At 36.0% G+C, this 22,477-nt stretch overlaps 1 protein-coding gene across 13 annotated transcripts in view; it reads left to right on the forward strand.

Annotated features, from left to right (window-relative positions):
- Camk2d (calcium/calmodulin dependent protein kinase II delta) overlaps nt 1-22,477 on the forward strand; it is a 352,869-nt gene that overhangs the window by 262,200 nt on the left and 68,192 nt on the right. For all 13 annotated transcript variants that reach the window (XM_033760056.1, XM_010633832.2, XM_033760058.1 and 10 more), the window contains exon 7: nt 7,086-7,188. In XM_033760056.1, the coding sequence (XP_033615947.1) occupies nt 7,086-7,188 (103 nt within the window). The remainder of the gene's footprint in view (nt 1-7,085; nt 7,189-22,477) is intronic.

Raw genomic sequence — 22,477 nt, forward strand, 5'->3', positions numbered from 1 at the left:
TTTTTTTTTTTTTTTTTTTTTTTTTTTTTTTTTTTTTTGGTGGTGGTATTGGGGAATTGAGCGCAGGACCTTGTGCTTGTGAGGCAGGTGGCAGAACCAATGAGCTAAATCCCTGGCCCTTCCCTCCCATTCTTATTCTAACCTTGGAACAGGGCAGAAATCAACTTTTGGAAGAACTTGGCATAATTTATTGTCCTGGTTTCTGGCAAATAGATGACTTGCTAAGACTTCATGCCACTGAGTCTAGTTCTCAGTGCTTGGTTTAGCAGACCATTTCATAAACATACCAAAAGTCCAGAACTCGTGCATTAGAGATGATGAATGCACGCATTAGTGTGCTAAATTCCTACCTCTGTTCTGTGCCTTTTTTATTTAAGATAAATGAAATAAATATATACTTGTAATAGCACATTTACACACATTTAAAGTAAAATGCAAGAGGAGATGAAATACTGAGATGAATTACCAGGCTTTAAGCCAAAACAGTTGCCATTGCTATATCTATCCATAGATGTGTTTTGTTTTGTTTTGAGACAGGCTCACACTATGCTGTTCAGCCTGGCTTTCAACTGACTATGTAACCTAGGCTGACCTTGAACTCACAGCAATCCTCCTGCCTCAGCCTCTCAAATGCTAGGATTACAGGCATCCAGACCAGGCCTTGCTTCTATTCATAGATTTTCATTTACTTATTCCAATTCAGATGTTAACTCATATACATTTCAGATATTTAATGCACAAAGTTTAACTATTCCATATAAGTAAGAGATAAACACTAGAAATGTTGTTTACTGTCAGTATCAAAGGCACCTATGAATATATATGGGTACTCTACAATTTGTAAAGCCCTCACAAAACAATAGCTATTTAGCCTACAGTACTTAACATAGGTCTTTAATCTAGTAAATACTTTCAACATATCCCCTCAGTTCAGAAATCAATGAAGTCCAAAATATAAGTGTGTGTAAATTATACATTCATAAAATGAAAGGCAATCTTAATAGATAATTAACTATGTTAACCTTTGAATAACATAAAGAAGATAAAAATATCTTCAGAATAAAGATCACCATCTAAATATTTGATTAACTCCTACCCTTTGGAATCCACCAGCATGAAAATCATCTGATCTTTGGCACAACAGGCAATTTGGGGATGTCCCAGAAACAAGCAATTGGAGAAGGTACAAGGTAGAGAGGTATCACCATTAGCATCAGTTTGTACCATGGGACACAGACTTGTCTGAGGTACTTCCAGGGTGAGGCTAGTTGATGTATATCCAGGTAGTATTGGAGAGGATAGAATTCAAGAATAGGAATAGTTTGGGGGAAGATCTGGATCAAGGCAGGACCTTAATAATAAAAGTAGTAATGGCTGTGATTCGTACAGCACTCACCATGTACCTTTCCTGTGTTTTGTGAATCTTCACAACTTTATAAAGAGGGCACTATGATTGTACTTAAATCACATATGGAAAATTTGGCAACCACAAGTGAAATAACTTTTTCTAGGTCACTCAGTTTAAGATATGATTTGTGCCCAGGCCATTTGATTCCAAGTATACATGCTTGATCATTACCATTTCTCAATTAAGTAAGTGAATTAAAACCTTTTACAGAGAACAAATAATGGATCAAAATAAACATGAAAAAACCTGGGTGTGGTGATGCACTCCTGTAATCCCAGCACTCTAGAGTCAGAGGCAGGAGGACTGCAAGTTCCAGCCCCACCTGGGCAATTTACAGGCTTAGGAAAAAACTTGTCTCAAAAACAAAGGAAGGCAAAAAGGAAAGAAGGAAGAAAAGGAAGACAATCAGTTTGAGGACCTTAAAACTAGAATATTTACAAAGAACAAAGTGACTTAGTATTACATTTGATCTTAGCCAAAAAGCCAAGAAGCAATAAAGTGACAGTATTGAATGTGTGTGAACTCCTAGTTTCAACTTTAGATATAAAGCAGAGGAAAACACATTCATCAGACATTTGCAGATACATGGTACTCCTCAGCCCACAGAGTTAAAATGTGTCGAAATGCGCTGCTGATGTTTCCCACAGAAAAGAGGAAGCACATTAGACAAGAATTGCATCCAGAAAACTGTTAGGTCAGAGATAAGCCACAATAAATAGCTTAAGTTCTTGATGTCACGAGAAATAGAGGCACATGAGGTCAGAGGTGTACTCTCACTTAATTACCGGAGAATACAATTTCTGTGAATCAGTAGACAGAAGGAAAAAGAGACAGTTACATAGCTCTGTTTTTTCAAATAACTGTATTTCATGTAAAATAGTAAGATTCTTTTTAGTTCAAATATAGAAGAAGTAGTTACTAAACCATATCATGAGTGGCAGTTTGGACAAGAGGCCTCATACAAATGAATCTTTTAACAAGTCACCCTATGAAATGCAGAGAATGCTGTCTTTCATAGTAGCTTCCTTCTGAATGATATTGTTTGATGGAAAAATCACTATACAGTTGGAAAGATGGACGAATGGATGGACAGATGGATGGATGGATATGAGAGCAGGTAGGTAGATTCAATTAGGAGAATAACGAGATTTGGGGGAGAGAATAGTTAACTTCCTGTGGAAATACTGATATTTTCCAATAGTGGAAAGAAATTTGAAAAGATAATTTACATTCTTTAAAGAATATCTAAGGCCAGGCATAGTGGTGCACACCTACAATCCCAGCACTAGGGAGGCTGAGGCAGAAGGATTGCCTCAAGTTTAGGGCCAGCGTGGACTACACAATAAGTTCAAGACCAGCCTGAACTGCATAGTGAGACCCTTTCTCAAAAACATAAAAGAATTTCTAAGGAAATGGAAGAATCAAATAAGACATACATTTCAAAGACTACTTCATGGGAATTAATGGGCAGGGAGAAATTAGTTGTCAGAGATGTAGGAAGTAGGTGCTGAGAGGCATTTAGTAAGTCTTTGTTAACTGTGGGTAAAATATAAATCAAGTTGTGAATTCTGCATCTCAAATAATTATAATACTACAGATATTCTGCTTTCCCCAGTACCATCTATCCTTTCTATATAATGTATATTTAGATATTTTAGAAACAAACAATGTATGTGAAAAATTCAGTTATTCATGTAGTCATTCTAGTGTTTATTGAGTGCCTTGTCTGTATTAAGAAGTGGAGAAATACTGGGAAATTGGCACATTGGAGTTAAACTTCAGTTCTTTCAATCTACCTGACAGTGTGTACTGAAAATATGAAACTAAATCAAGAAACAGGAAAGGAATATAGAGTGAAACAAGATCAAAACTGTCATAACTTTTCCCCTTATTTTATTTGAATATGGGTAGTATTTTTTAATGCTTCAAATTTTTCCAAAAATATCAACTGAATTGATTACTTTCTGAAAATGAGCAATTCTCATATCATCAGAAAGGCTTCCTCAGTATCATATCTCTCAAAGGAAGGAAATGGGAAATTTAGCTTCAAGTCCTGGTTTCATCTTTTTGGACTTTCCCTCCTTCCTACCTTTAAAAACTGAGAGGAATGATTTATTTTATCTCCCAAGTCTCTTTCAGTTATGAAAGTGGTTCTGCAACTTGCCTTAGGTACTTTGAGATAATTTGAACAATTTCAAGAAAATCTGGGGTCCTATTGACAGAATTTGTAGCATACAAAATTACAGAACACAACTTGCAAACAGTTGCTGCTCATTACAGCTGATATGCTATAAATGGTTGTTGGCACTGAGACCAGATGTCATGGAAAATCCTGCATCATTAGGAAGCAATGGGGTGGGGAAGAACCTATGTGTGAGAATGTTAGTAGAATCTATTTAAGAACCAACCTAAAACTGTTTGCATTGTAGGAATTTAGAGATAATCTCAACAGACAAAGACTAGCATAATGGATTGCATTGAAGTTAGTTAGCTTCATTAATCATGACACTTTTCAGTTTTGACCACTTCTTCCAAATATTAAATGTTCTACACATTGAAATAGCCATGGACCCTGGAGTGTCATAGTGAAGTAGCCTTCTAAGTTCATTTGAGAATAGAACTAATTATTAGTTCCAGAGATCTGTGCATTGCCCCAGCCTATATTCTCAGAATCAGGATATGAACCAAGATTCTCACCTTTTTTTCTAAATCATCATGTTGCTGCCTGGTCAGTTGTAGCTGTATTAGAAGATTCATGCTTTTAAACATACATTCTCATTCATGCTAGAAAATGAAAATGAGGAGATAGTAGCAAATAAACAAGTGATGCTCCTTTCTAAGAAGGCATCCACAGACCAGGTGAGAGCCTCTGCTTTTTCCCACTTTGGTGGAATGTAACCACAGATGATCTCTTTCTATAGGCAACTAAAACCCAAACTCGTCTACTTGGCATGAACTTTTGTCATACAACATATATTCGAGTCAGAGGCAATTTGGGTGTTAATGAGTGAAGAAAATCAGGATAAATGTGCCTGTCCTGGTTAATATGTTTCCTTAGAAATTCTTAGTGATAAATCCTTTTATCTCTCACAGAACATGAGGACAAGGTTATTCAAACCAGTATATTCCAAAGAGTTATATAGAAATCAAATTTGCATGGTATTTTAATGTTTCATCTGGCTCCTTAAAGTAATCTTTGATGAAACATTATAAAGCAAATAATCCTTTAATAACATCCAGGTTTTCAGCCAGCATTCCATCATTCTGTATTTTCAGTTTGCCCAAAAGCAGTAACTAAGTGTGAAGCCATTGCAATACTATTCATTTTTAATCTCCTCTCAGGAGCCCTATTTTTCCTATCCATAACTGCAGCTGAACAGTCTTCATGGGTCTAAGGTGAAACACTGATCCAGATAGGTTTATTCTTTTCCTGAATGACTCATGAGGCCCTAAAGTGAGATGCCCTAGGTCATCTCTAGTTTTGAATGTTCGCCCTAGTCATGCTGAAGTCAGGTGTGATAAAACTCCAAGGCTTTCCATTTCTTCTGAATTGACAAACATGATATCTCAGAGCTAAATACATAAAGCACTGCCCCAAAGCTTTTCCATTTAGTGATGAGTAAAAGCATATTAAATTTTTAAAAAGTCTGTTCACTAATGAGAATGGCTTTTGCTCAGTACCACTTGACTTAAAAGTCCTAAAATGGCTGTGATATTTTAAGTGATTAGAAATCTTTCCTTGAATGAATCTGTGGCTGACAAATTAGGTCAGATGTACATTTAGTGGACCTCTCTGATGTTTTTATGCATTTGAATCTGAAGATCACCAAAAAATAGAATCAACTATTTCTTATGGCTTGATGTAGTTTGTCCAAGTTACTTATTTCATAAAATAACAGCTATAAATTAATTAAATTAGAAAAGGCATGAATATAGCAGACTTTATATTTCAGTTGTGAAAGTAAAGTGTCAAATATGAAAAAATTAACATGATTAGATACTTAGTATACTGACAATCAGAGTTCAAATAATTTCAAACGTTAGGCTTTACTGAAAGATGCTTCAGCATGAAGATTTTTCATATTCCTGAGACATCTTCATCCTCAAATCTAAATTAATTTATACATTTTGTGTAGATATAGTTCAAAACCGAAAGTTTCAAAGATTTCCTCACATCTGCAGTTGTCACAATAGCAATGAATCTGATGGCAGTGAGCAGCAGTGGCCTGAAGAGGTCTGGTATTTGATTAAAATTTACTTGCCCATATTCCAATTTCTTATAGATTTAACACAATTTCTTTCAAGTTATGGCTATGGGTTTTTTGCTATTTTGCATGGCTGGCTTAATTAATGAATTAAATAATGGATTTGGCTGTGTTTACATAAGGTCAAAACAACCAACAGAATTGATTAATTTGGTAAGAAGAGGAAATGAAAGTAGCCAATTCGATGAAAAAAATGTAAAATTTCTTATTTGACAACATATAAACAAAATCAACTTGACTGACTGAAATTTTGGAATTTCAGACAATAGTTTTTGGCACTTGTACAGCCCATTGTTTCCCAACATTTTTCATCCCTGGAACCCAGAATCCAAATTCTCTGGTTCTTATCCCAAGTAGGAAGCCTTTAAGGCACTCTCCCATGTGTTTACCAATCCAGCCATGTATTCATTCAAATAGTTGGGTTGTGTAGACTTCACTGTGTATTTTAATTAGCCTCCTTTTCCTAGACATTTTGTCCTCATTTCTTCAAATCCACACAGAGGATCCAGTGGAATTGAATTTTTCCTGTTGTTGATTTTCACCGTACCACTGTGTTTTGATGCTCTGGTTTGGGAAACAGTGGTGTAGACACAGCCTTATTCCAGAACTGAATTATCAGTCCCTAAGTGATGATAAATACGCAAGAAAATAAAACTTATCTTTCTCGAATATATATATACATATATATATATATGCGTATATATGTGTGTGTTTATCTATATATAAAAGTTTGAATCACACTTTAAAGAAATGTAAATTATGTGTTTAAAACTGGCTTGTAAAGAAAAAAGCTAACTATAACATTTGGCAAATAGTAGTTACTCTTTCTGTCTTTAAGAATAAACATTCTTAAAGAGAGCAATTTTAATATATCATTCAGAGTAAGTCCAGAATTGGTACAGAAATTGTTTGGAAACACTGAGATATCTAAATCACTCCATTTGGGTCCAAACTCTTAAAAGTCAACTCGAATTTAATTTGTGGAGTTCCATTTGCCAAATGTCTGCAGACTGGTCCAAGTCTTCTTATCACTCTGCCAAACTGCCTTCTGCTGAAGATGTCTGTGCTGCGTTAGGCCTCTAAGTCAGTGTCTGTGGCTGTGCTGCACCTCGAGGGGTCCCTGGAAACATGGGAGCCCGTTAGACAGGTGCTGTCATCCCTTTCCCCTTTCTCTCCACCCACTACCTCCCCCTACACTTCCGCATCTGTCTGAAGCCTGCACATTTGGTAATTTGTAATCATTTATAACCATATTTTCCCTGGGATTTAGGAATGGCAGGCTCCTCGAGACACAACAATGCATGTTTCCCAACCCCCACCCCATTCCTGATGTTGTAAAACTGTTGTTAGTTTCAAGTAGTCATTTTAAATTGGTTCTCACTTCAATCTCTTTTATTTCTTTCTCAATAAAGCCTGAGAATTTGCTTTTAGCTAGCAAATCTAAGGGAGCAGCTGTGAAACTGGCCGACTTTGGTTTAGCCATAGAAGTTCAAGGTGACCAGCAGGCGTGGTTTGGTGAGTAGTGTGACTCTCCTTCATGTTCCCTGGGTCTTCTGCTTTCTAACCTGTGTTTTAAAATTGCACTTTCTAGCCAAAATCAAGTGGAAATGTTCAAAATATTCATTCCAGAAACCCACAGCTTCATGCACGCTAGTCAAGTGCTCTACCACTGAACTACACCACCAGCTCTGACACAGCAACATCTTGACTAACTATGAGATATTGGACTTTCATGATATTTTACCTGGCATTTAATTTCTGTGTAACTTAGAAATAATTTCAAGGAAAGCATTAATGGGAGAACATTAATTTTTTTTCCATAAGCGATGGATGAGAAACTCAATCTTGTTATACTAAGAATTCATAGTAGGATTACAATCCAACAATACTTTTTCATTTGGGAGGAAGTTGATTGTTCACATAAACCTTCACATGATGTTAAGCAGCACTTATGTAAATAGGTACTCAGAAATACAAAATATTTCACATATTTTGTTATTAATGCATTAAAGATTTTTAAAAATTCTGTCATATATTTAAATGTGCTTCATCAACTTGTCAAGGTGCCAATTTTCTCACCAAAATTGTAATTATTTTGAAATTATGATGAGGAGGGTAGAACCCAGCAGGATCTGTCTTTTCACATGCTTCCTGACTTCACTGATTGCATCTGACCCTCCCTTGGGCATGGATCAGGGCCCTGTCTGGATCATGGGCCTCACAATCTACTGTCAGACACAGTAGGCCAAAGGGTCTGTTAATGCCAGCTCTTAAAAAGGAAGAGGGTTGGAATAATATTTCTAGGTTGTATGGTTGGCTTTGGAAGAGAGGGTTTTTAGTTTTTTGTGATTCACCTAGGCCAAGAAGAATTCTACTTTCTGTGGCTGTCCATGGGTGAGGGAATGCAGCAGGAGACAGAAGCACAGGAACAGATCATTGTGTTCAGCAGGCCAAGAGACCCTCCTTGAGAATATTGTATTCTGGGCCCCTCCATTTACATAAAGGAAAAAATCAACTCTAAACAAATTTGAATTCTAGCATTTCTACCTAGGTGTGTGATTATTCCAACCTCATAAATTATTTTATCTATTCACTTTTTTTTCTCTCTCTGCTGTTTCTCAGTATTAACCTATTTTTTTCATATAGAGTTCTAAAATATAAACTTTTGCTGTACCTGTCTTAATTTTCTCTTAATTTTCAACAAGTTAAGGTTAATTTTTAAGTGTCCTTTCTTCTAATTTATTTTCCTCTGAACAAGAACAACAAATATAAAGAGGACCCAAAAAGTTCCTGCTTCTTTTATTGTATGTGCAAATGCTTTTTTGTATCCCTACTATACATATCTCCTAAGATGTACATGGAGCTCCCAGGAGCCACCATATCTTTCTAACCTGTCCAGCTAGTTAATGGGAGCAGGTGGCCTGGCAGCCTCCCACAATCCTTTGCCAGCAGCCTAAATCATAATCTTGATGTCTACTACCTGTCCTTTGTTAGTAGTCCTAACAGTTAACAGTATTGGCAATTGCTACCTTTTAACTAAGTCCCTCTTACTAAAACTCCCCCACTGAAGAATTTACTACCTCCAAATTTGTCATTTTGTTTGTCATATTTTCACATTGGGTTAAGCTTATTCTAGTTAACTGCAAACCAAAAGGTGGTAAGACCTAGATTTAGTTCTATAAACTGGATAGTCAGATATAGCTCTTTATCCTGGGGAAGAGGATACCTGAAATAAATAAAGAAAATTCAGGAACAAGTTAGGGGTACAACCAAAAGTAGCAAGGCTATCATAGAGAGAGCAAGTTACTGAAGGTACTGTATTAAGTGAGAGGCCCTGTCCTGACTACTACTTGGGGTGGTAATAAAGACATGCAAATAAGTATCCAAGAGGTACTCTAGAACACAAAGGGAGAAGTATGAAATTCTGCCTCTGTAAAGATAAGTAAATGGGGCAATGCCTATGGTTGCCTAAGAGATGAATAAAAAATTGTCCATTCATGTATGAGGAAAGACATTCCAGACAGAGGAATCAGTTTATGCAAAGACTTGGAGGATTCTAATCCTATCTAGACCAAAGTAGGACTACTTTGTGAGAGACTTGTGGTATGAGACAGGATGTTGAAATAAGGACTTAGACCCAGAGATAGAATTCTCAGAACTCAGTACAAAATTATGATGATTGAAAAAGAAATAACACAAAAGCCTTTAATCATTAGAGCTATGCTCAGATTAACCCCAGCAACACTGGCTTGATGATGACAAGCCCATTGAAACTGCACTCCCTAAATAACTCCTATTTTGAGTTCTGTGTTTCTCTGTTAGCTCACATATTATTTGAGAAAACTACATATAGCTGGATAAGTTGTCCTGTTTTTAATTAGAAATACCTGAATTTGTGTCCCAGCTCCTTTACTATCTGAATGATATTGCAGTCATTTAATTCTGTGCAATCAGCATCTTCTTTCTAAATGAAAGCACTGTTATGTGCTCCTTCACAGCACTGTTACGTACTCGGTGAAGTAGTCCAGAGAGTCATAAGTAGGCCATAAATTATGTTCAGAAAATTTTCAAAACCATAGTGGTGTAAAGCACAGGGTCACTGTTCCTTACTTATTCAGTGAAAGTGTTTTTATAGTGAATTGGTGTATGGAGAATTCAGTATCAGGTTAATGAAAGCAGTGACATCCCAAAAGAGTACACAGATTTTCAAATTGTGATAATTCATTTCTCCCCGAAAGACACCAATAGATCAATAGATAAACAATAATGTACCCATATCTTCATCTGTATGGTGCCTTCCACAGGCTTTTGGTAAGGAACCCACAGAGGTGTGACTTAAAAGAGATGCATCTCAAGTTCTTAGAAAATTTAGGATTTCAGAACTGTAGAAGTACAGTTTCTGAGCTTAAGGAAGCACACACACTCCCTGTCTTTCTTAAGGAAGCATACATTCTCCCTATCTCTCCCTCTCCGACTTCCTTTCCCTCTCCCTCTCCTTCTCTCTCTCCCTCTCCAGTTCTAGTAACCAAAAGAAGTATGTGGGTACTTAGTCTGTTTTGGATGTATGTCCAGATGTATTTTAGGGATTAGGAGTAAAAAAGTGTTTGAATAAAAATGACTTATTTTGCTATCTGTACATTGTTATTTGTAATTGTAGGCTCATTTATTTGACTGTTTAATGTTATCTTTTAAGATGAATATCAAGGGCCAAGAATTTAGCTCAGTGGTTCAGTGGCCTGCCTTGCAAGTGCAAGGACCCAAGATCAATCCCCGGTACCAAAAAAAGAAAAAAAAAAAACGATGAATATCAATAGCTAGAGGAGAAAAATCCTTGTTATTTATTTATTCTTTTCCTCATTGGGTTTATGGGTACATTTTAGGTATACAGTACAGTTACATTCATTATTGGGATCTTGTACCTTTACATGACAGGTCTTGGTTCTCATTTTTTCCCCATACCACTGCGGTTGCTTCACCCCCTCTTCCCTTCCCCATTTACAAAAACTTTATTTCCATTTTTTCATTTTCTCATATTTTTTTCTTTTCCCTTATTACCTGTCCCCTGCCCATCCCACTTCCCCTACACCTTTAGCCCTTTACTTCCTATTACACAGTGTCAATTATACCATTACAATCTTATTTACAATTATAGTTTTTCACACCAGAGAACCTATTTGGTATTTACACATGTGTGACTTATGTATTTCACTTAAGAGTTTAATATCAATATGCATCCATTTTCCTATGGATGACTCTAATTTCTCATACTTTATGGCTGAGTAGTATTCCATTTTATAGAAAAACTACATCTTCTTTATCCAGTCTCAAACTAATGGGCAAATGGGCTGCTTCCAAGTTTTAGCTATTACAAACACATACATCACTTTGGTTTGATTCTTTTAATTCTTTTGGAAACATCACCAGCAGAAGCATGTCTGGGTCAAATGGAAGCTATAATCCTAGTTCTTTGAGGTATCTCCATATTGATTTCCATAGGGGTTGCACCAGTCTGCCTGCAAATCAACAATACAGAAGGGTACTTTTCTCCCCACATCCCTGCCAACATTTGTTATTGGTTGATTTCTTGATGGTAGCCATTCTTTCTGGGGTGAGGTGGAATCTCAGTGTTCTTTTCATCTGCATCTGTGAAATGACCAGTGATGTGGAGCATTTTTTCATACGTTTACTTGCAGCTTTTATTGCTTTCTCTGAGAAATGTCTATTCATTTCAGATGCCCATTTTTGAATTGGGTCTTTATATTTGGGGGTGGTTTCAAGTTCTTTATATACTCAAGATAATAGTCCTTGGTCTGAAGATCAGCTGGTAAAAGTTTATTGCCACATTGTAGGTTGACTCTTAGTTCTGTTGATGGTTTCTTTTGCAGTGCAGAAGCTTTTTAATAGGATGAGATCCCAGTTATTGAGTCTTTGTGCTAGTACCTGTACTACTGAGGATTTGTTCATAAAGACTTTTCCTATGACAATGTCGTCAAGAGTTCTGCCTAACATATATTCCAGCAAATTTAGTGTCTCTTTTTTTTTAATATTTAGACCTTTAATCCATTTGGATTTTAGTTTAGTGCCAGGTGAAAGATAAGGGTCCGGTTTTAATCTTTGGTAGCTTAAAATCCAGTTTTCCCAATACCAGTTATTAAAGAGGCTACCTTGACTCCAGTGAGGATGGTTGGCTCCTTTGTCAAAGATGAGGTAGCTGAGTACATCTGCAGTTGTTTCTGTATCTTCCAATCTATTCCACTGATCCTCAGGTCTGTTTCTTTGCCAGTACCATGCTGGTTTTTATCACAGTGGCTTCGTAGTATAGTTTCAAATTACCAATTGTTATAGCTGCTGCCATGTCACTGTTGCCTAGGATGGCTTTTGATATTCTAGATCTCTTCTGTTTCCAAATGAATTTTTGGATTCTTTTCTCTAGTTCTGTGAAATACACTGTTGGAATTTCAATCAGCATTGCATTGACTCTGTACAGCAGTTTTGGTAGTATGGCCATTTTTACTATGTTGATTCTTCCTAACCAGGAGCAGGGGATATCTTTCCATTTTCTTATATCCTCTTCAATTACTTTTTCAGAATGCTGTAGTTCTCAGTGTAGAGGTCTTTTGCTTCCTTCATTAATTCCTAAATACTTCATTTTTTTGGATGCTATTTTGAAAGGAATTGTTTCCCTAATTTGTCTCTCAGTGAGTCTGTTATTTGTGTATAAGACGGCTATTGATTTCTCAGTGTTGACCTTGTATTTAGCTACTCTGCTGAAAGTGTCTATTAAGGGTACAAGTCTTTTGGTGGAATTTTTTGGTCTTCAATGTAGAGGATCATATCATCAGCAAATAATGACAATTTAAATTCTTCCTTTCCAATCTTTAGTGCTTTATTTTCTTTCTCTTGTCTAATTGCTATGACTAATGTTTCCAGAACTGTATTGAAGAGGAGTGGTGATAGTGGGCATCCTTGTCATGTTCCTGATTTTAATATGAAGGTTTTCACTTTTTAGCCATTTAATATGATGTTGGCTGTTGGTTTTTCATAGATAGCTTTTATTAAGTTGAGATATAGACCATCTATTCCACTTTTTTGCAGGTATTTTTTTTATCATGAATCGGTGTTGAATTTTGTCAAATGCTTTTTCTGCATCTATCGAGAGGATGATATGGTTTTTGTCCTTGACTCTGTTAATATGGTGTATTACATTTATTGACTTATGATGTTGAACTATCCTTGAATCCAAAGAATAAATCCAACTTGGTCAGGATGTATGATCTTCTTGATGATACTCTGTATTCTGTTTGCTTGTATCTTTTTAAGGATTTTTGCATCTATATTCATTAAGGAGATTGGCCTATAGTTCTCTTTTTTAGTTGCATCATTCCCTGGTTTGGGAATCAAAGTAACACTTGCTTACAGTTATTTATTTGTAAGTAACAAATAAATTGCTTCCCTTTCAACTTCATTGAAAAATTTAAAGAGTAGTGGCCATAGTTCTTCTCTAAATGTCTTGTAAATTTCATCAGTGAATCCATCAGGTCCTGGGCTTTTCTTTGTTGGTAAACTTTTAATTACATTTTCAATTTCACTGACTGTAATTGGGGTGTTTAAAATGTTTTTATCTTCTTTGCTCAACTTTGATAATTCGTGAGTCTCTAGAAATCTGTGCATTTCTTCTGTGTTTTAGATTTTATTAGAGTACAGGTTCTCAAAGTAGGTATTAATGATCCTCTGAATTTCTGCTGGATCTATTGTGACTTCAATTTTTTTTTTTATTTTTTTGTATCAGGGATTGAACTCAGGTCCATGCACTTGCAAAGCAGGCCATCGAACCACTGAGCTAAATCCCTGGCCCTGTGACTTCAAATTTTTTGTTCCTAATTGCATGGATTGAGCCTTTTCTTTTTTGAAAAGTTTAGCTATGGGCTTATGGATTTTATTTATTCTTTCAAAACACCAACTCTTCAATTCATTTATTTTTTTCTATCATTTGTTAGTTTCTATTGCATTGATTTCTGTTCTAAATTTATAATTTCCCCTCTTGTGTTAGCTTTGGGTTTTCTTGGTCTTCTTTTTCTAGCAGTCTAAGATTCATCATTAGGTTGTTTATTTGAGCTCACTGTGTTTTCCTAGTGTGGGCATTCACTGCTATGAAATTTCCATGTAGAACTGCTTTTATTGTGTGCCATAGATTCCTACATGTTGTATTGCATTATCATTTATTAGTAAGAACTGTCTAATTTCTTCTTTAATTTCGTCTGTGCTCCATTGATTGTGCAGGAGAGGACTGTTCAATTTCCATGTGTTTGTCAAGATCCTATGGCTTCTTAAGCTGTTGATCTCCAGGTTGATTGCACTATAACCTGATAATATACAGAGGATAACTTTGATTCCTTTGCATTTATTCAAACCTGTTCTATGAGCTAGTATGTGGTTTATCTTTGAGAATGATGCATGTACAGCCATAAAGCATGTATATTCTGATTTTGTGGGATGGAACACTCTATAGACACCTATTAAATCCACATGTTGAAAAGCGTAGTTCAGTTTTAGAATTTTGTTGTTGATTTTTTGTTTTGATGATCTGTGTATTTGTGATAGTGTGGTGTTTAGGTCCCCAACTACAACTGTATTAGTTCTTATATATATATATATATATATATATATATATATGTGTGTGTGTGTGTGTGTGTGTATGTATATTTTTTAATTTTTGGAGTTTATTGTTACATTTTAGGTATACACTACAATTGCATTCATTATTGGGATCTTGTACCTTTACATGACAGGACTTGGTTCTCATTTTTTCCCCTTGTCACTGCCATCCCTTCAACCCCTGCTCCCCTCCCCACTAACAAACACTTTCTTTTCATTTTTTCATTTTCAGTCTGAGGATTTAACTCAGTGGTTCGGTGGCCTGCCTTGCAAGTGCAAGGACCTGAGTTCAATCCCTGATACCAAAAAAACAAAAAAAGCAAAGAAAAAAACTACATTTTTTCATTTTCTCATATTTTTCCCTTTCCCTTATTCCCTTTCCCCTTCACTTCCAACATTCCCCACACCTTTAGCCCTTTTCTTCCGATTTCACAATGTCAATTATCTCTAGGATCTTATATACTATTACAGTTTATTCACACCAGAAAAACTATTCAATATTTACACATGTGTGACTTATTTATTTCACTTAGGAGCATATCCTCAATATGTGTCCCTTTTCCTATAAATGAATCTAATTTCTCATTCTTTAGGGCTGAGTAACAATCCATTTTAAAGAAAAACCACATCTTCTTTATCCAATCTCCAACTGATGGGCAAATGGGCTGTTTCCAAATTTTAGCTGTTACAAACTGTGTGTCTATAAACATGGCTGTGCATATATCACTCTGGTGAAAAGGCTCAGATGCATGCAACTAGGAATGAAAAAAGTGAAGTCAGAACATATCCACCAGAAATCCAGAGGATCATCAATACCTACTGTGAGAACCTGTACTCTAATAAAATGGTAAACACAGAAGAAATGGACAGATTTCTAGACACTTATGAATTATCAAATTTGAACAAAGAAGATAAAAACATTTTAAATACCAAAACTACCATCAGTGATATTGAAAATATAACTAAAAGTTTGCCAACAAAGAAAAGCCCAGGTCCTAAAGGATTCACTGCTTAATATTACAAGAGATTTAGAGAACTACTGCCATTACTCTTCAGACATTTCGATGAAATTAAAAGGGAAGCAATACTTCCAAATTCATTCCTGGAAGCAAGTATCACTTTGATTCCCAAACCAGGGAAAGATGCAACTAAAAAAGAGAACTACAGGCCAATCTCCTTAATGAATATAGAAGCAAAAATCCTTAATAAGATATGAACAAGCAGAAAACAGACTATCATCAAGAAGATCATACATCCTGACTAAGTCGGATTTATTCTTTGGATTCAAGGATGGTTCAACATACATAAGTCAATAAATGTAGTACACTACATTAACAGAGTCAAAGACAAAAACCATATCATCCTCTTGATAGATGCAGAAAAAGCATTTGACAAAATTCAACACCCATTGATGATAAAAAAAAAACCTGCAAAAAAGTAGAATAGATGGTCTATGTCTCAACTTAATAAAAGCTATCTATGAAAATCCAACAGCCAACATCATATTAAATGGCCAAAAACTGAAAACCTTCACATTAAAATCAAGAACAAGACAAGTAGCCCACTATCACCACTCCTCTTCAATATAGTTTTGGAAGCATTAGCCATAGCAGTTAGACAAGAGAAGGAAATTAAAGCAATAAAGATAGGAAAGGAAGAAGTTAAACAGTCATTATTTGCTGACGAAATGATACTCTACATTAAAGACCAAAAACCCTCTACAAAAATACTTCTATACTTAATTGACATTTTTAGCACAGTAGCTGGTTAGAAGGTCAATACCCAAAAATCAATAGCCTTCTTGTAAATAAATAACAGACTCACTGAGCAAGAAATTAAGGAAACAATTACTTTCACAATAGCATCCAAAAAATAAAGTATCTAGCTATTAATCTAACAGAAGAGGTGAAAGAGCTCTACACTGAAAATGAGAGCACTTTGAAAAAAGAGATTAAAGAGCATATAAGAAAATGTAAAGATATCCCCTGCTCCTGGGTAGGTAAAATCAACATAGTGAATATGGCCATACTACCAAAACTGCTATATAGATTCAAAGTAATGCCAATTGAAATTCCAACACTATATTTCACAGAACTAGAAAAAAGAATCCAAAAATTCATTTGGAATCATAAGAGACCTAGAATTGCAAAAGCCATTCTAGGCAATAGACACATGGCAGCAGGTATAACAATTCCCAATTTGAATGTACTACAAAGCTACTGTGATAAAAACATCATGGTACTGGCAAAGAAACAGGCCTGAGGATCAGTGGAACAGATTGAAAGACACAAAAGCAACTTCAGATGTACCCAGCTGCCTCATCTTTATTAAAGGAGCTGACCATCCCCACTGGAGAAAGGATGATCTCTTTAATAAATGGTGTTGGAAAAACGATCTCAACCTGCCAAAGCTTAAATCTAGACCCTTGTCTTTCACCATGCACAAAATTAAAATCCAAGTAGATTAAATATCTAAATATTAAAATAGAAACACTAAACTTGTTGGAAGATAAGTTAGGCAGAACTCTTGAAGACATTGTCGTAGGAAAAGACTTTATGAACAAATCCTCAGTAGCACCGGAACTAGCAGAAAAAATCAATAACTGGGATCTCATCTTATTAAAAAGCTTCTGCACTGCAAAAGAAACCATCAACAGAACTAAGAGACCACCTACAATGTGGGAAAAAAACTTTACCATCTACTCCTCAGACAAAGGACTGTTATCTGAAATCTATAAAGAACTCAAAACAATCAGTCCCTACCAATATAAAGACCCAATTCAAAACTGGGCATCTAAAATGAACAGATATTTCTTAGACAAAGAAATAAAAGCAGCACATAAATATATAAAAAAAAAATTCCATATCATTGGTGATTTGAGAGATGCAGATGAAAACAACACTGAGATTCCACCTCACCGCACAAAGAATGGCTGCCATCAAGAAATCAACCAATAACAAATGTTGGTGGGGTTGTGGGGAGAAAGGAACCCTTCTCCATTGTTGGTGGGAGTGCAGACTAGTACAACCACTATGGAAATCAATATGGAAATACCTCAAAGAGCTGGGACTAGAGGTTCTATTTGACCCAGCCATCCCTCTTCTGGTGCATATATATTTATAATTGTCATCTCTTCCTATTGAACTGTTCCCTTTACAAGAATATACTGGCCTTCTTTGTCTCCCTTAATCGGTTTTGGTTTGAAATTTACTTTGTCTTCGAATAAGATAGCTACGCATGCTTTTTTCTGGGCTCCTGTTGCATGGAGAACTGTTTTCCATCCTTTGACTTTTAGCCTCTGGGCTTCTTTTTGCACTAGGCGTGTTTCTTATATACAACATTTTGTTGGATATTACTTCTTAATCCATTCTGCCAGTCTGTTTCTCTCGATTGGTGAATTGAGGCCCTTGACATTGATGCTTATAAGTGATAGGTAATGACTTATTATCATCATGTTATTGTCCTTTTGTTGACTCTTTTTACTTTTTCCCCCTCTCCCTTTAGTTTCTTGACTTGCACATTTGATTTGCTCTGTTGAGCCTCATGGTGTTGTAACCTTCATTGTCTTTTTCTAGGATATTGTTTAGAATTCCTTGTAGTGCTGGTTTGGTATTCATGAAGTTTCTCAGGTGTTCTTTCTCATGGAAGTATCTTATTTCCCCATCCATTTTGAAAGAGATTTTTTGCAGGATAAGTCAGTCTAGGTTGGAGATTGTTTTCTTTTAGGACTTGAAGTACCTCCAGGCTCTCCTTGACCTGCAGGTTTGTGATGAAAAGTCTGCTGTGATTCTGATGGGCTTTCCTTTGCATGTGATTTGTTTGTTTTGTCTAAGTGCTTGACGTATATTGTTCTTCTGTTAGTTCTCTGGAATATTATTATTTGTCTAGGTATAGATTTTTTTTGATCATGGCTAGTTGGAGTGCTATATGCCTCACTTATCTGGATGTCAAGTTCTTCCCCTCTATTTGGGAAATTTTCTGTCATTAATTCTGTGACCAACTTTTTAAAGTCATTTGAATTTTCTCCTTCTACTTTTTAGATTCCTATCAGTCTTGTGTCATGCTTCTTTGCATCATATAGGAGTTGTTCGATTGATTTCTCATTATCCCTTATTGATTTTAAGAGACCTCTCTTTTCATGGTCACTGACTGCAGTCCTGTCTTCTATATCTGAAATTCTACCTTCACATTCATTATCCTGTTTCAAAAATGTTTAATAGAAATTTTAATGTCTTGGATATCTGTTTGAATCTGTTTCATAGATTCAATTTCTTTCCATGTTGGGCATTCATGGTTTCCATTTCTTTCCTGTGCTGGGCCTTCATGGTTTCTGTAATGGTCCTGAGCTCATTTTGTCAGTTTTCACTGTCCTCACCATATCTATAGTTATGTAGGAAATTGTTTCTGTTTTGAATTTTTCTAGATCCTGCTTGATCTGTTTTGTTACTTCCTGTGCTATTAGTTCAGGGTTGTCCTCGTGGTTTACTGTCAGACTTTTCAAACTCATTTTCACTGGAGTTTGCCATTAGTGAACTGGAAGTCTCTCTTTATGTCTTGCTTAAGTGTTTCCTCATTTTTATTTTTGTTGTTGGGTTGTCCTTGATTTAATTCCTGGTTTATTAATTAAATCTTCCTGATATAGTTAAACTTTAGCTTTTGAGTCTCTAATGATTCATAGACATTCATATTTTCTTAATATCAGAAAGGAGAACTCATTAAATCAATCACAACCCTTTAGCCCAATTGATACACTCAGCAACACTATATGATCAAGCACAACTTACAAATTGACCATTGTGCTAGTCATTAATCTATCATCTTTAAACCATCTGAGTTAAATCAAAATCAAAGAGTAGCCCAAAATATGTTTACAATAAATAAACTCTTCAAAATAGTTTCTTTTCCCTTTAGAATGAGGGTTTAGACAGAGTTATGATGAGAGGAATAGATAGGCAGAAGAATTGGAGAAGGTTTCTAGTGAAGTCAGAGGACACAGGATGACCACATAAACTTTAGGAAACTGTTGAAGATGAGAATGAAAGACAGGGTGCAAGAATAAGGACAAGTATATAACAATTTAATAGTAACAGGGGCTCACTTTACTTTGAAACTATTGACCATTGAGTGAATAAAAACAAGAGAAGAAAAGAAAGTAAAGAATGAAGAAAAAATGATAAAAGAAGAAATCCAAGTTAGGGCAGGCACAGGAACAGAAAGGGAAATGAACAATAATATGGGGAAGCAAGAGATTGAGTTGAAAGAAGAAGACAGAAAAAAGAAAGAATTTGCAGAGTGGAATAAAGAAAGAAAAAAGAAAAAGAATTTAAAGGACCTCTTTCAGACTATATCTCTGCTGTCATAATAGACAATGTGCACGGCCATGTGCAGAACTAAGTCCTTTAGTATCAGCTAGCTGTTGCCTGACCCCTGAGGTTCAGGCTGAATTTGGGCTACAAGGCCTAAATTGAGCTCCCTGACCTCCTGCAGGGTTGAACTCTGCAAGGTTCTACTACAGGTTCCCTCTACCCTTTTTCTGAAGATATTCAAATTTCTGATGGAAGGTGGTACTCTCTCCAATTTACCAACTATGGAAATCTGATGTGCCTTTATTGCAGTTGTTCAGTTCTGTTTTATCTTCTGGAACTCCGAAAAATTACCTTTATAACTGCCTGTGCCTTTTCAGAGTGGATCCAAGAACTGGCATAATCAGGAGGCCTGAGAGCAGGGGGGTGATATTGCAGGGGCACCCATGTGGCAAACTCCTCACCAGTTGGCTTGAGGCAGGCCAGAGTGAGAAAGGATCTCTACATGGCTGTCCCAGACCTCCACCTTCCACCTTCTGATGGATGCAGGCTGGGGTGAGGGTGGGGTAAATGTGTGGCTAACCATTCCTCACCATTTGGCCAGAGCACAAAAGGATCTCTGTACAGCTGTCCCAGACCTCCACCTTCCAACTTCCATTGGATGCAGACTGGGGTGGGGGTGGGAAGCCTTGTTATTTTAATATGAAGAGAGCAGGACTTTTCATGACTTATAATTCTGGAGCTTCAGGCTTTTACATAATTTTATTTGAAAAAAGCAAGGTATATTACAAATAAGAGACATATACAATGTATGTAAAGCAATATAATAAATAATACAGGCAAAAAAAATCTGTTCACTGTATTTTCTTTTAAATTTTAATTTTCAAGCCCAGATATGATTGTTTTTTTCCCTTATTCACTTTTCACTTCCTGGCTCTGATCTTTCTGAATACACTCCAGTAAGGGCAAAAGTGAAACCTTCTGTCACTACATTTGATAAGATGGCCAAAAAAATCATAAAAGAGAAATATCCAAATATAGCCTACTATCCTATGGAGCTGGAAATATTTTCAGAATCTCTCTAACATGTTTTTGGCACTGAGGAGGGGCAGGCAAAGAAAGGAAGAGTAGAAAAAAGGAAGGAAGAAAAGAGGAAGAAAAAACTGCAGTGTTGCTTCACAGTCTTGCTTTGGTAACTTTTATATCTCTTACTTTAAATTTTAAGGCTATTTTTTAAAAGTACCAAAATAAGCCTGGTCATATTGCTAGAGCTTACTGGTAGGTTACATGCCAAGCATGTGTGGGATCCTGAGTTCAGTCCCTAGCAGGGTGGAAAATGAATACATTCCCAAGTGTAAGTATAAATAATACTGGTTTATTTTTGTTTTGTTTTAATGTTCCTGCTTGTTTTTTAGAGTATAAATTTATGCTATCTCTAAAGAAGGTGAGCTCTCATTAATTTCTCACATTAATAGCACAGGACATAATAATTCTAGATTCTTACTTATTTATTCTCCCACTAAACAAGGCCTTGCCAATTGTCCCTAGCATTTCTGTGTTTATGAGGCCACATAGGATAGTAGCTTGCTTCCTAGCACCCATGCATGGAATGTGTACTTCAGTGTTCTCAGGAGCAGGACCTCCTCATGCTCATAAGATAGCTGTTCCAAGTAAGAATGAGTGAAGAAGTATTCACTTAGTACTTTAGTCTTTCAAGGCAATAACTAACCATTTGTATTTTAAGTGATCATTTTGTTTCTTACATGTAGTGACTTCTCTATCTTCTCTAAGGAGGCTATCGTTAACATGTCCTAGTCTTGCTAATATATTTTAAGTTATTTAAGACACAAAACTTATTAATTTTATGTAGGAGAACATAGATGACATAGAAAAGAGTGCTTGAAATTCAGAGTGAAAATGGATCACTGAGAACTGTAGACATCTTAAGGAAAGTTCAAAGACAAACCTAATTTAGAGCCACCCTCTGTTAGAAAAACAGAAATTCAAATAAAAGAAAAAATAGTATCAGGTGTGAGATTGAAAAGTTTAGTGTCAAGAGAGTGCAGAGAGATCAATGGGCCAGGAGCTGAGAGGGACAGCCAAACATGTGAGTAAGGAGAAATCAGCTGATGAGGGGCTGGAAAGTGCCCTCTGGGATGTTGGATTTGGCTGAACTTTCGCATCCATTTTTCATTGGGTTCCTTTTGTGTCTCATGTGACAAGGCATTAAATGGGTAGAGTGTATGGTAGGGCAGGTGTAACATTACAAGAAAAGCTTGGACTCCACACCATACCTTCACATAGTCTGCAAACTCCAGACTTAAGAACCTCCAGTGCACTAATGATTAATCCATGTAAAGCTTAGACTGCAATGTATAGACCTTACCTTGGAGTCCCTTCTCATTTTATGTCATGTTTCTCAAAACAAAGGAAGAAAAATGTGATGAAATTAAAAACATACAGCCAGGTGTGATGGTGTATATCTGTAATTTCAGCACTTGGGAGGCTTAGGCAAAACCATCACTGTGAAGTTTGAATCTAGGCTGGACTACACTGTGAATTGAAGGCCAGCCTGGACCACATAAGCAAGATTCTGTTTCAAAACAACAACTAAAAAAAAAGTGGCAAAAATTCTTTGCCTTGCTTTCTGATCTAATTTTGTTCAGAGAAGTAACTACCATATGATGTATATATCTTATTTGCACTTACATATTGATTTTAATTATTAGATTTATCACAGAAGCAAAGTAAATATATGAAATGCTTTGTGAATGATTTGTGATTGAAGAAATTCCTGATTATACTAACTTTTAAATAGAGTTTCCTGGTTTTTGTTTCTGCTTTTC

Source organism: Fukomys damarensis, unplaced genomic scaffold, assembly GCF_012274545.1.
Source record: "Fukomys damarensis isolate Sample0158 unplaced genomic scaffold, DMR_v1.0_HiC HiC_scaffold_38, whole genome shotgun sequence".
Lineage (NCBI taxonomy): Eukaryota > Metazoa > Chordata > Mammalia > Rodentia > Bathyergidae > Fukomys > Fukomys damarensis.